General features: G+C 42.0%; 1 protein-coding gene across 10 annotated transcripts in view; it reads right to left on the bottom strand.

The window, feature by feature from the left end:
* Positions 1–978: 978 nt before the first annotated feature.
* Positions 979–14,869, bottom strand: part of rbms1b (RNA binding motif, single stranded interacting protein 1b) — a 43,197-nt gene continuing 29,306 nt past the window's right edge. For 2 of the 10 annotated variants that reach the window (XM_080752631.1, XM_080752635.1), the window contains exons 5-13: positions 10,635–10,792; positions 6,356–6,435; positions 5,541–5,656; positions 4,839–4,888; positions 4,651–4,759; positions 4,176–4,226; positions 2,570–2,698; positions 2,392–2,472; positions 979–1,900 (exon numbers count right to left, since the gene is read on the bottom strand). In XM_080752631.1, the coding sequence (XP_080608757.1) occupies positions 1,829–1,900; positions 2,392–2,472; positions 2,570–2,698; positions 4,176–4,226; positions 4,651–4,759; positions 4,839–4,888; positions 5,541–5,656; positions 6,356–6,435; positions 10,635–10,792 (846 nt within the window). In that variant the 3' untranslated portion in view covers positions 979–1,828. The remainder of the gene's footprint in view (positions 1,901–2,391; positions 2,473–2,569; positions 2,699–4,175; positions 4,227–4,650; positions 4,760–4,838; positions 4,889–5,540; positions 5,657–6,355; positions 6,436–10,634; positions 10,793–14,869) is intronic. The other 8 variants (XM_080752634.1, XM_080752637.1, XM_080752636.1 and 5 more) reach the window with 6 other exon arrangements.

The following is a 14,869-nucleotide window of genomic DNA, read 5'->3' as shown; positions in this document are numbered from 1 at the left end:
GAGGAGAAAGGAAACTCTGAGGTAGATAACTCGTCAGTCCGACCACCAGGTCTTAACACGGGCTTATTGGAAGACGCCTTAATCAAAAAGCCTGTTTCAATCTGCTGTGAGCAAAAAAATAATAAAACGTTTGCAATAACTCTGTTGCACTGCACCATGTCAGAACAGATCGCTATTGTATAGCTATGATTTCATAGTTTCAAACTTCTTTCCTACTTGATCAGATTTACATAGCATTTTCCATTATTTCTGTAGTGATGAAATCCACATGTGGCACTTGTTGGATCCAAGCCTTCCTTCATGCTTGTTTGTGTCCATACTTTACTAATACCTATGATAACTGAATGTAAATGTACAAAAAAGGCACATTCTCCAAACTGCAAACTAGTCTGCAGAAAAAGTCAATTACATCCTGGTTAAAGAGACAAATGAACCAGCTCACAGTCTTTGGTGAAGTAAACTACAATTGAAAGTGCCAAGCTTGTTTGTTTGTTTCCTATCAAAGAGTGAGGTGCACTAAAATCCACATTATTCACCCCCAAACCCCAACTCACCGAACTTTTGCCTAAGTTGTAATAGAAGGCTTTGGGTACGTTCACACAAAGTTTAATTCTACCTGTGAGGGCGGATTCTGCTAATGCTTTTCAATGGGAATGGAGTCGTTTCTTGCCATTCGTGGATTTCTGCAAAAATAAACGCTCTGTTCCCATGGAAAAGCATTGGCAGCATCTGCCCTCACAGATGGAAACATATTTCGGTGTGACCATACCCTTTGATTAGATTTTCACAATCACAAGTCCAAGTTTTCATGTTTCAAATAAGTGAAAAAGACACAACCTGTCAACCTGACAGAGAATATCACCCAAGAAGACAAAACATAAAATAAACAACCAACTAACAAAAAACAAGTTGTCCCCTGTCCCATGACCCCCCCGCCCCACCCTAGTAGGTAATCTACAACACCAAATAATCAAAAAAAAAGGCAATATTCAAAATGTGATCATTCAGCAGAATGTCTACCTCTTCTGCTTACTTACTGTATATCAACATTACATCCTATTAAAATCATAGGACTCAGAGTTCATTTAATTCAAGACCTGTTCCTAAACTTTCTATTTAGATTAGTTTTTGGAGGGGAAATGCAAAAGAAACACCTAACACAGCAGATTTAATTAGCTATATCCAAAGTAAAGCCCTATATAGCTGATTTACAAGGCAATAGCTCTCACATATCTTTTTTGCTCATTGCCAGCCTCCAGAGTGGCCTGTACAGCTATTGTATGGAAACTATTAAGGCAAATTGTATCAGACAGCAAGATCAATCTAGACCACTAAGAGAAATCACTTTACAAGAAAAAAAACACTGAACACTTCACCATAGCAACACTCACACAGCAAGCACATAACATCATTTTTAAGATGTTTGGCTAATAAATCTTCAAAACAAAATGGGAAAAGAAAAAGAAATCATGAAAATATTAACAAAAGACATTTCTTTTACTGTCATGCACTTTAAACATCTAGTCACACAATTCTTGTATCCTGTGGCAACCCTTGGTAAAAAATAAACGTTTAGTATTTCCTTATCAAAATAAAAACTTTTTTCTTCTTTTTTTTGTTGTTGTTGATATAATTAGCATCATTTGATGAAATTAATCATTTATTTGCACCTTCTGGAACTTATACCAAAAATAGTTTCACTTATTCTTATTACAAACATAAGGAAATAATTGCAGAACCTGTGCAAAAATGGTGGAAAACCCTTAGCGTCCATTGCATCTGAGGAAGCCATGATTGTTTTAGCTGTTGTCCCAATGTTACCTCAGTCTTACTTGGTTTGTTGGTAAGTGTATGGGGAATGATCACCAGATGACTCCACTTGTGACTGCCCACCATTTTCCTGAAAGAGAAGGATGATCAGATAACAAATACTTTGAAAATACGTTTTTGCCAATATTGTGTCTTCTTTTAAATGGAGACACATTTATAAAAAAGACCAGTGGTGGAAAAACTATCATATTTGCACTACTCTAGTTAGGGCACGGTCACACCGCACTTTTATTCTACCTATGAGGGCGGATTCTGCCAATGCATTTCAATGGGAATTGAGCTGGGTTTTTTTGTTTGTTGCGGAAATCCGCAAATGGCAGCAAACCACTCCATCCCCATTGAAATGTATACAAATCTTTTGAAAATAGCAGATCTATAAGCTCACAATGTGTCTCAACACGAAGCATTGTGAGCTTGTAGATTGGCTATTTTCAAATGGTCAGTGGTTTTGTAATAATAATCCAAATCTACAAAGTAACTAGTAACTAAGGTTTTCAAATAATTGTAGTGGAGTAAAACTATAATATTTGTCTCTGAGATGTAGTGAATCCATCTACTAACCTCCACAGGAACAGTTGTTGCCTGCATATGTGTATACTGGGGGATATAGGCTCCTTGCATAGCTGTGTTTGTGGCCATGAACTGTAAAAGGAAGGAAAGTATGACACATTCAAATCCATTCTAGATGCTATAACATAGAAATTGAAAATTAAAAAATGTAAAGAAGTTGTTTTCTGACCCTGTGCAGTTCTCTCACCGTTCCTGCGTTGCCCAGGGAGAGGTGACTCATCTGCTGTGACAGGGGGCCCATCATGGAAGTAGGCTGCAGTGACATAGAATGGTCCATAGAGGGTGATATCACCGCTCCCTGGGACAAGAGTTTGAGAGGATGAGAGATATGCTTTGGGTGGAGACTGTTGGAGACTGAAAGGCATCGACTATTATTCTGTAAAACCAAAATGTAATGTAATTCAGACATCAGCATACTGTAGGATATTGAGCAGAACGGACAAAGTTGAGGTAAAGACAGAAGAGTTATGTTGAATAAAATGGTTAAAAATACTCCATTGGACGAGCCTTTCTGACACTTGACTTTTATAATCGAAGTTTTCAAAGAATGGCTTAGAGATAGCCAGAACAGCATATTTCACACCTCAGAAGATGTGAAATATTGTGATTTATCTTTTTACTCTTTTTTTTTTTTTTTTAAGTTTATGCCTGTTTGCCCTCAGGCTCAAATGAGCATTTTATATTCTAACGAGCCCGGCTCATTCACAGCTGTTGACTCTGAGGAAAACCCTTGTTGAAATGTCAGTCACCCCCTGTAATAAACGTATATAGATTTGATGAGTGCTCCAGTGTTTAATTTTGAATAGTCTATTTGAAATGCCCAGGTAAAAAGCTTTGCCTGGCTATTTTTTTATAACAATAATAATAATAATATGAAAGGACACCTCTCTGTGAATTAAACATCATCCATTTGAAAATATTAATAATACGATCTGCCATTAAAAGAAGAGCTTTTGTGTGTGTGCACCCAAAATCCTAGAATGACCGGGTTGCACCTTACTCTATATTCTGTGCCTACTCCTTTCATTTCAGTTCCTTTCACTGCCATTGCAGGTGCAATGAAACCTTTCACATTGCCTTTCACATACTGTATCCTGCCTGCCGGTTCACAGAACAATACCACAATTCTGACACTCGAACGGGACATCTGTAACATAAAGAGGTGAATCAAAGGGACGAAGAGAAAGGGCCTTCCTCTAACACGGACGGAAAGTCGTATGGTTGACTTCGCTTTATTGATCGCTAGGCGCGCCATTCTGCTTAAGTGGAAGGATGCTGCCCGCCTGTGCTCAACCTGTGGCTTCGCGCTATAGTGTCCTGTCTGGAACTGGGAATGTTGAGGTTCTCAATTGCCGGCTCTGAAAATAAAATGTATAAAACCTTGAGCCCTTTTATGATGTTCTACCATAATACTCAAACGGTGTAGTGTGGCGCTTACCTGCTTCGACCAACCCAATATGCAGCAAGCTTTGATTATTTATTCTGCTTTATTGTTTTGATTATTTATCTATTTTGTTTTATTGAAAGTTCAACCGTCCTGGCCTGGGGATTGAGGGTGGGGGAGGGGGGATAGGGGATGGGTTTTATTCACTCTCATAATAATGTACTTTGTTTTTCTACATGTGATGTATCCATCTTTTTGAGATTGTATACCCGCCTCTGGGCTATGCTTATTTGAAAATTGAATAAAAAGATTTGAAAAGAAAGAAAGGGACGAAGAGAAAAGGGTGTGGTGTGGATGAACAGAGAGAAGAGTAGAGTATGTATGCTCTTACTGGGTGCTGCATGATGTAGGGCTGGTGAGCCACCCAGGAGGGATTCTGGACCTGGAACATCACACATAGACACAGTAAATACATTGGCACAGCGAGGGCACACATGCTATTTCAGGAGCTCACATGAGAGTGCGACTGGCCCGGCAACAAGCATGAAAGGCCACGGTGTCCTTTACCGGGCAGATACACAACCAACACCTACGAAACCCCACAGCTCTCCGATAGGTGATGACACAAGATTAACAAACACATAGGGGCTGCTAGAGCGCTCTACATATAAATGATAAATGGGTGTTTCTACTGAGCACTGAAGCGATGAAGAACTGAAATTGATGTATAGGTATTTCAACTGGACCACCGCATATAAAACTGGCGAATCAGCAAGCAGCACCTATTTATCCATCAAGCTGAACATGCAGCATTGCTCTCCTTAAAAAAAAGGTATAAATCAGGCCTAGAAAGCAATAAATCAAACCTGGTACGTTGAAACTGGTGAGATATAAGGGGACATGGATGTTTGGGCTATCATCCTGTTGGCAATACTGTATGGAGAAGGGTAGAATCTGTAGAGAGGGAAGCAATCACTTGATTAAAAAAAACTAAGTGTGAAAGTATGAAATTAAATGAGATCAAGTAACACCAACTAACCCCTACACAGCTTACCCATTTTGCATAGCAGCTGTAGTGGGATCGTATGTGAGTGTCATTCCAGCCTGACAGGAAGAGGAGAAAACAGATTAAGCAATCGACAGAATTCTGAATGAGGCAACTCGCAACACATGCTGCATCATTCACATTTGACACAAACCAACACAACCATTGCATATCAACAAAAGTCTGTCTCTAATTACCACCTCTCACCTGGAGAGCCATTTGAGGTTTTAAGGGGCCATCGGGGCAGGAAAAAACACCCAGACCTTCTGAGCCACTAGAGCTTATTACAGGTCTGTGAATTACACACCTTTAATGTGATTTCCAGGCCTATGTATTGATTAGTTGCATCATATATGGTAACTTAGTGCCAATGAGACATATGAGCATATTTTAACATCCTCTACTGCGGACATCTATTGCTCATAATTGTGGGCTCGCCTGAAAGGCGAGACCAGTATGTTATCTTCATTTGTTCCGAGTTCCGTCGTGTGAGTTCCGTCGCAGACAGTACAAAGGCAGGGCCCTTAGCCAATGAGGTGCGGAAAATCTGGGAGTGGTGTTAGCTGGAGTATTGGTTGAGCTTCACATGACAGTTAGCATGCAGAATATAGTACAAGCGAGCCCACACTGCTTCATAGGAACGGTATCTCTAGTTGCTTATGGATTAGCTCTCTTCAACCCAGTCACAGCAGAGCAGAAGGCAACACTCACCAGTCTAGCATCTCCTTCTCGTGGCCAGCCGCGGCCGTTCTGCATAAATTTACTCTGGCTTTGCCTCTTTTTCTGCCCACCGTCAGCAAACTTGCACAGCAAAGGCTCAGGGGGCACTGAGGACCGAGCAGGGAAACGAAACAAAAGACGGAGAGAAAGAAGGAGAGAGAGAAAGAGAGAGAATATGAAAGGTCTTAATATGCATGATACTGTCCGTCTTGGTTACAATGCTGCAAATCTGTGCTTGAGCTGAGATGAGGGTGGGGAGTGGACATTTTACTAGCCAGCCCGGGAACACAGACATCTAATTTGGCAGCTGTGGAGCGGTAATCCCCTCCCTTTCCTAAAGGCGGCAAGGGCAGCAGAGACTATTTCAGTCTAATAATCCAATTAAAAAGCTTAGAGTGGGAGAGGAGGCCACACAAGGCAGCTCTAGCACTCTCTTCCTCCCACTCTAACTCGCTCTTTCTCTGTGCTCTGCCACTTTAGCGTTGAGTGCATAGGAGCCCTTCGCCAGTAAGACTCCTCCTGCTGGGATATCAGCTGGCTGGTCACATTATTCTGCCCGTACAACTGTGCCCAATTAGAATGTATATGCCCTATAATGACTAATACCAAACCAGAGAATGGATGCATTTGCAAGCCAAATTATGTCATTTCCTCTTCTAAATGGCTTTTTCAGCTGACTGATTTGCTAAATTGATAAACATAGACATGTCTCTGACCCACGTGATTTCAGTTCTGGTACAAGAATGACAAATGTCTTACTGCTGCATACAGTATGCTAAGAACTGATAAATGTTGGGTTCTGTTACCTGGAACACCTGGAGGCGTCTTGATAAACTTTCCATTGAACTGAGAGATCACTGCATCACATTTCTCTGTTGATTCCATCCTGGAATTATAGAAGACACAAGAAGCAGTGTAATGAAATCTGATTAAATCAATGTATCGTTTAGTACTGTACGGGAGGATGAAAGAAAGGGTAGATGTTTTCTTTCTATTCAGATGGATTAGTATCTTTTTATCTGAGTTTGCTGGCAGGCCCCACAGCACAGCTGAGGTCAATATGGTTTCGATCTTGTGGAAACCAACATGCAAGAGCTCGACCACACAGCCAAAACAGATAAGGATACAGGGGATAGGTCAAAAAATCCAGTCAGTTAACAGCCGACTAGTTGAATATTGTTTCTTTTCTTATTTTTTAAGATTTTCTCTTTTTTTCTCCTTCAAATAATATTTTGGTCTGACATTGTTATTTACTTAACCCTTTAGATTAAGGTAACTACATAGATCATCAACCGTATTCTGAAAAACTATGTATATATTATGTCCACATATTTATGGAGTTAATTTCTTATGAGTGGAAACTGCTATTTGTCACTACATGCACGCTTAACTGGGGCAGTGCCTTGTCTGGTGAACACCAATCTGGCAAGCCATCGTCAAAGAAAGGGGAATGCCCACTCGGTCTGTACCTCTCCCTTTGTAAGCCATCATGACTCTGTCTCGAGAGAATGGGTGAACACTGGCCATAGGCATATCCATACAGTCTAATTGCGACCGAAGGTCACAGTTTACCATGAGAAATGTCACAGCTTGTCCGCGTCCGTGTAGACGCGTGTGTACACATTTTTACAGTCTATGGGTTGGTTCCCTTGACTCATCACCGTGATATCACAGGTGACATCACCTATGTGAAAGTCCATATATGGGTATTCCCCAGAATCCCTTTTATGCCCATATATGAAGATCCCTGATGTCATCTATATATATATATATATATATATATATATATATATATATATATATATATATATATATATATAATATATATATATATATATCACTGGCCAGATGGCCTATCTGTGTGGCTGGTTCAGATAGTGATCTCCATGTATGGGCATAAAATATATTGCATGGAGCTGTCATGGGAAGTTGGGAACCACTCTAACAGAATCCCTTTTATGCCCATATATGGAGATCCCTGATGTCGTCAATATTAAGCCCATATCTAACAGGACTTCATATGGGAATGCCCATATTTGGAGGAAGACAGCCCATACCTGTGCAGCTGGTTCAGACAGGGATCTCCATGTATGGGCATAAAAGGGATGTAATATACAGTACATGGATCTCCATATATGGGTAACTAGTTCGATACACTGTACATCACTGGCCAGATGGCCAAGAATTGGCGTGACGTATGTCGCCTTGAGGCGTCTTACTAGTTATATTATAGATAGAGCTTCCTTGAAATGGCTAATCGTTCAGACAATCCACAACCATACCAATTTGAGAACTTTTGCACATCCCTAATGGCTAATAAAATAAAACTATTCTCAGAATTGAATTGAATGCAAATACACTTTAAGTTAGCTACTAATCGAGTTGTTCATGCAGAGGTAGTGGTGCTTGTCCATGAATCAAGGGCATGGCCTCGCCTTTGTACTTTTGGTGTTTTTCAGTCAAATGTCAGGTAGGTTATGCAAGCATGACTGGAGAGAGCCCACATTAGCACTATAATTTCAAAACACCAGTCATTGTGTAACTAAATTCCTCAAAAGAGTTCTAAATAATACACACATGAATCCTTCTTGTTATTATCAGACAAAAGCTTCATAGCCTTCATGGATTGCTTTTGGAAGGTCCTCTATACATGTCCCTTCACAACACGTCAAAACATGTTGCCAGACCAAGGCTTTTGAATAGATTTTACTTATTCAGAGTGCCTTAGACCGGGGACTGCACATAAGTCCCACATCTCATTATTCCGACGGTGGTTAGGTTTAAGGTTAAGGTGAGGTCTAGGCATAGGGTTAGGGTTACCCTCTATACATAGGCATAGTTTTACTGAGGTTAGGGTTAGGGTTAAGGTACCGTCAGACTAACGGGACGTCGGAACAATGACATGGCACCCCGCAAAGCTTGGCCAATGTGACCCTGGGTGACCCCTTTCTCTGGACAAACGGACAAAGCCAGATATAGGAGTGGTTGGCTCTACAGGAGCACCATTCAAAAATGCTATGGTGTTTTTGAGTGGTGCTCCTGTACTCAAAAAGTGGAGAAAGTTGAAACATGGAGAAATAAGAGCAAACAGCCTGGGTAAGAGCCAACCACTCCGACATCTGGCTTTGTCCATTTGTCCAGAGAAAAGGGTCCCCAGCTCACATTGACCAAGCTTTGTGGGAAGTTTAATGAACTTAACCCATAAATAGCACTACTCACTTCACACTGGGTGTGATTTGTCTTCTACTTTTAGCACCCGTGCTTGAGTAGTGAGTAGTGAATAGCCTAGGCAGGGGTCTGCCCACCACGGTGGAGACTGGGGCTAGATTCCTCCACGGTACCTCCAGCCTGGCTGGGCACTCACAACAAATACAATTGGCTGCGTTCATGTGTGGGAAGTTGGCAGGGGAGCGTGATCACTGATACTGCACTAATGACTCCTATCTTGGTCTTTACGGCAATTTTGAAATTCATGTATGTGAAAACGGACACTTATTTTGTGTGCCGGAAGTTTTGGCGTCTGAAAAGTCACGGCAAACTACCTAGTAAATTTTTGCTGAAAGTACCGGGAGAATACAAATGTCCCTGCAGTGAAAACGCATACCGTGATTTTTGATGTTTTTTTGACAAGCAGGTGAGTGAAAGGAGCCAATAATAACAGTTAAAGCATTATATCCGCAATCTCGGAGCTGTATAGCGGAGGGAGAGGTTCCGAAAGAAACAAGCTGTTCTCTTCTCAACAAGGTGCATCATTAGTTTCTCGTTGTTGTGTGATGATTAAAAGTAAAATTAAAATTAAAAAGTTTACAGAAAGAGCAGCGAGCGAGTCCACAGCTAATCTACTAGCTGTTGTAGCTAGTGTAGCTGTTGTAGCTAGTGGCCGAACTTTGGTCCGACCAGTTTAACATTCACCACAAGCTTCCGCTGCCTTAACCCAGTTGCTTTTTTTGATATACTAGTCTCGGACTGAAAGACCTGCAAAAAACACTCTCCCTCCAGCAGGCGACCAGTGTGGCGCCGTTGCCATGTCTTCTAATTATAATCGACTCTGGGCTTGATTTCCGTAAAGTTGCTTGTATATATTGATAGTTGCTGGTTGCGTTTTATTTGTTGTGAGCTTGTAGATCGGCAATTCTCAAGTAGCTTATGCGGCAATGCGTATAGTTTGTGTAAAGTGCTTGTGTGGCCAAGATAATATCACTTTTTGGGGCTTATTTTCAAACACCTGGTTGCTTATTTCTCTCGCAAAATCTGGCAACACTGGTCTTTACACTGCTATGACGTTCATGCCACTACAATGGTTTAGTGAAAATGTTGTCTTTTACGGCTATACCAGTATTTTTGCTGCCAATGAGGACATGTGAAAAAAAGGGGAAAAAAGTATGTTATTCTGGTTTAAGCTAATTATTTTGCAGGAAAGATTCCAGAACTGTAGTGAAAACATGCTCTAGGACGGATAGCGTGTTCATCTGCATGTGATACACCCTTCAAGTGAAACTCCTCACTGTCAGGTGAAAAGAAGCCAACACCCTCCCCAGACAAACAAGTTGGTGCTAGCAGACAGTAACAGGGACTGATAATGTTAATGTATTGGCAGTGACTAAAAAAACTACAACAAAAGAATCTATAAAAAAGACAAAACAATATTATTAATAATAATAATAATTCTGAAATGTTCAAATTAAATTCAAATGTCACTGTATACTGAAATGTAATTTGTTTTGAATCTATTTAAAAACCTGTAATTTGTTTTATGTTTATTTTTCTGTCCACTGTTTCCAAACAATATGTACAATGCAAAACAGCTGGCCCGGCCCGCAATGACCGACGCCTTACGGGTTTGAAATCCCGTTCCCGACAACCGTTGCTGCGTGTCACTCCCCATCTCTCTCCCCATTTCCTGGCGGTCTACTGTCCTATCAATAAAGGCATAAAAGCCCAAACATTATTATTATCGGACACACACACACACACACACACACACACACACACACACACACACACACACACACACACACACACACACACACACACACACACACACACACACACACACACACACACACACAATGCAAAACAGCTAACCTGGCGAAACCCACTCCTCTGCTGGCTCCGTTGGAGTCCCTCAGGACACGGGTGGAGATGACCTGGCCGAAGGGTTTCAGCATGTTCTCTAGCTCCTGCTCATCCATGGACAGGGGCAGGTTGGAGATGTACAGGTTTGTTGGGTCCTGCTCTTGTTGCTACAGAGAGGAGTGACAGAGAGGAAGACAGAGGTGTTGACAGTAATGCCACTCTAATAAGAAGTGCTCAGAACACACCTGGAAACATACCAACATTCCAATGCAGGGTCACGTTCACGTCGGTATTTAACGCAGAGGGGACGCGATAGGAGGAACAGGGTGGGGTTATCACGGTGTTTCAACACTTTTGGGCCCTTTCCCATGCATAGTCCCGGCTCGGCACACCACATCTCTACCCTAATTTGTTGCCTTTCTATTAGTACCTGCCTGGTATCAGGTACTTGTGGTGGCTTTCCATTTCCATATGTAGTAGCAGCTCATCCCCCCCTTACTCGTCCCAACTCAACACTCTACTCATTTTACCTTTGTTTCCAATTGCAACTCGGACCCCCTAAGCAGTACCTCCTCCTCACAGGGTTGCAATGGGCGACCATAACTCAATGGTAGAGAGCCTGCCTGAGAAGCTAAAGGTCCCAGGTTCGATTCCCGGCCCCAGCTGATATGTCAAGGTTGTCCCTAAGCAAGTCACTTGATCCCTAGCTGCCCCGTGCTCATCTGTGGGCTGGGTGAAGCTGAAAACTGAAATAGCTCTTATTCTTATTATTGCTCATCCTTTAGCATTGGGCATAGCAAATGCTAACACCAGTGCTACCTGGAAACAATCACAATTTAACCAGTACAGACCATCAAAATCATTAAGGCAAGAAATAGGCCATGCAATTGCTCAACATTGATTTCTCATTTACAACATGTGGCATAACACAAAAATGTTTATCGCTACACACAGTGACATTATTGGCAGAAATTAGTTTAGTAGAGACGAGTAAAGGTGAGGCGAGCTGAAACCACATATGGAATAATGAATGATTTGAATGCATCACACGCCACAGGCTTCTCTGCCTTTACAAAAATATCTGTTGTCCATGGCGTGCTCTGAGGTTGAAGTAGAGTGTTTACAAGACACCATTGTACAACTGAGGAATGGGAAAGAATTGGGCTGAACAAACTGACAGAATATAGTGGCAGAAAACGTCCATTCTCCCCATTTCCCCAGTGACTATGGCAAGGAAGTGATTTTCCCTAGAAATGCTCTCTGAATGGCCTGTTTGAGCGTGTGTCAGATTCTTGATCCGACCGGAGCTTAGAGGACTTTAGGTGTGAAAGGAACCTGAGTGTTGCGCAGAATGTGGTGAACTATCGATTTCTGTTCCGCCCGCAGTCTACAGCCTTGTTCCAGCGGACGGGATAAGGTCACGTGCGTGCTGTCAATCGAGCAATCATCCTCATCATCATTCTTTCCCGTCTATTTATTAGCCAAGGTCACATGCTGTCAGTCGGCCAATAATCGAAAAGTCGTGAAAACGCTGTGGCAAAAAACACCAAAAGAAATTATTCCACCCTACCGCTGGCTACGCTTTCATTAAGGACATCAATGAAGCATAAACTTCGTTGTACGAAGTATACATTTTACTCGCTTGCAGTAAAAAACTGATTTTCATGCGATAAGCTCTATATGATCTCTCCATTTCCATTTTTCTTCCCAACCGTCTCTGCTATGTGGGGGGTCACTAATACAGGGTCACCATGAATAGAGATGAGGGGAGATTTGCATGCAGCCCACGGCTGCTTGAGGCTCCACATCAGCTGATTTCTTCCTGTATTTCAATAGCATCAGCAGAAACATAAGACACGGCTACGGGTCCCCGGGGAGCGGTCGCTCGCCATTAATATTCATCAGTGTCCTGCCGCATTCAGTGCCGGCTACAGGGATGGATTGGATTACTAAAGTAATACGCTGACAGAAAAATCAACATCTCACTATTAGGGGAGAGGGGAGGGCGCCGGGGGTTGGGGACAAGGAACGAGCTCCCCAGCCCCTCGGCACGGCACCAGCAGAAGGTGTTCAATCAGAGGGATTGCTGCGGAGGTGACATAGAGACGGAAGGAGGGATAAGGTGAGGAGAGAGGGAGGGAGAGACGAATATTTGCGCTCGGTGGTCCTGTGCTGCTCTAATAACTCTTAAGAGCTCTTAGAGGAGGGAGGGGGAGCGTCACAAGCATCACTCACTGCTTGCCACCTATTGTACAAATGTGCAGACATGCTTTCACACACACATGCACGCGCGCCCACACACACACACACACACACACACACACACACACACACACACACACACACACACACACACACACACACACGCACAATTTATATTCCAAGGGCAAAAACGCTGCCTCCCCACTTTGGCCTTTATAATTTTCCTCTTAGATGCTCAGGGTAACGCATTCATCCTGTTAACTGCCAGTAAAATGTCACCCCAAAGCGGCCACTGATGAATTGTTAATGACAAGGGGCTTCCCTTTTTTTGAATATTGTTATTCAATAATACAAACTTCTAGAGAAAAGGTAATACGAACCTAGTTCTTTTGTCACATGGACACTATTCCATGTCATCTCAATTTTCTCTTATTTAAAGTGGGTGAACAATGATCACATGTTTTACACATGAGTCAACCAGAATAGACTTTCTCCTGCCATACAACCGACTTGTTCATCATCTGAGAGGAATTACACAGAGAAAAGAAATCCATTCCTGTGTGTGTGGAGCAGCTCTTAAAAAACGTCGGGACAGAAATTTGGCAGCAAGATAAGACATCTGTTTGTGCTGCTGAATGGGGTCACCAGCCAACCAGTCAGTCATTAACTGTCATGTGACTAAGGCGTGCTCTCAGATGGAGGGGGAGGTAACGCGTGTCTAACCTCAGAGAGGGAGGGTGGATGAGATGGGCTTGTATGCTCCAAAAACCCTGGCATGTAGTGAGAAGATGCCTTCCACTGTTGATGATGCTATATGCTATTGGTTACACATGCACATACCGGTATGCAAGCACGCACGCACGCGCGCACACACACACACACACACACACACACACACACACACACACACACACACACACACACACACACACACACACACACACACACACACACACACACACACACTTTTACTGGTGGTACATGACTATCATTCCTGCGAATAACAGAATGTCTTTTGAAAAACTGCGCTTTAGAAACACACAAAAAAAACATCTCTCTATTTTTAATTATCCTTATAAGAGTTTGCCTACAGAATATAAATGTGAATCCACTCGTGGGTGTATTCAAGGAACGAAAAGTCATCAAGTACAAAGAGGCTTTTTTTATATCCATCAAAATAACAGAAGTGAAAAGACAGGAAACTCTTATCTGCTTCTTTCCCGCCCACCTGCCTTTGAAATAATAATGAGTGAATGCCTATTGAATGGTGCCAAGGCACAGAGAAAACACTTTAAGGAAAAGGGACCTTTGTCAGTGGAGTCCATCAAGACCAAACAAGTCACTGCAATAATGAGAAGAAAGCAGGACTGCAAGACTCCAACTGCATAAAGGCATTTACCCCACACAATGCAAAGATTAACCTAACCTTAGGCCTTCCCCTCAAAGCAACTCTATTTTAATTAAAAAAGGTGCACAGAGGCATGTTAAGAAGTTCCTGAGATTCCCAGACGGGGAGCTGAAGCCAGAGTGTTCTTGTTTAGTGCAGTAAGGGAATCAATATCATTAATATTACTGGTACAATTCCAGTAACCCAAATACCCTTAGTTAAGTTGTATTTGAGATTTTAGCCCTTTATTTTTTGGTGTATTATAAATAGTACATTCAAAAACATTCACATAACCTTATATCTGTATTGTGCATTGTAAAAACAACTGTCAGATATGTTGGACAGTTGCACATACAAGACAAACTATCTGGTAATCTTTAAAATAAAGGTACTCACTGTAGTCTGAAAACTGTTCTACAAAAGAAAGTTGCACTTTGTTACTACTATGTTGTAATAGAGTCCTCCAATTTGTTTTTGACAGGTTTGCAAGTTGTGGCATTGTCAGGTCTAAATCCAGATACCAAATACCAAAGTGATAAGAAAAGAAAAAATAAGTCCTATAATGAGAGGACCTAAATGTGTTGCTTTGGATGGGACAGATAGACTGGTTTCTGTTCCTGGAGAGGCTTAGACACACATCCCCAGGCCAGGGTGG

The sequence above is a fragment of the Nannobrachium achirus genome (assembly GCF_963921795.1).
Source record: "Nannobrachium achirus genome assembly, chromosome: 22".
NCBI classification, from domain to species: Eukaryota; Metazoa; Chordata; class Actinopteri; order Myctophiformes; family Myctophidae; genus Nannobrachium; species Nannobrachium achirus.
Note: the sequence above shows the minus strand (reverse complement) of the source record. Positions and strands in the feature narration are given on the sequence as shown.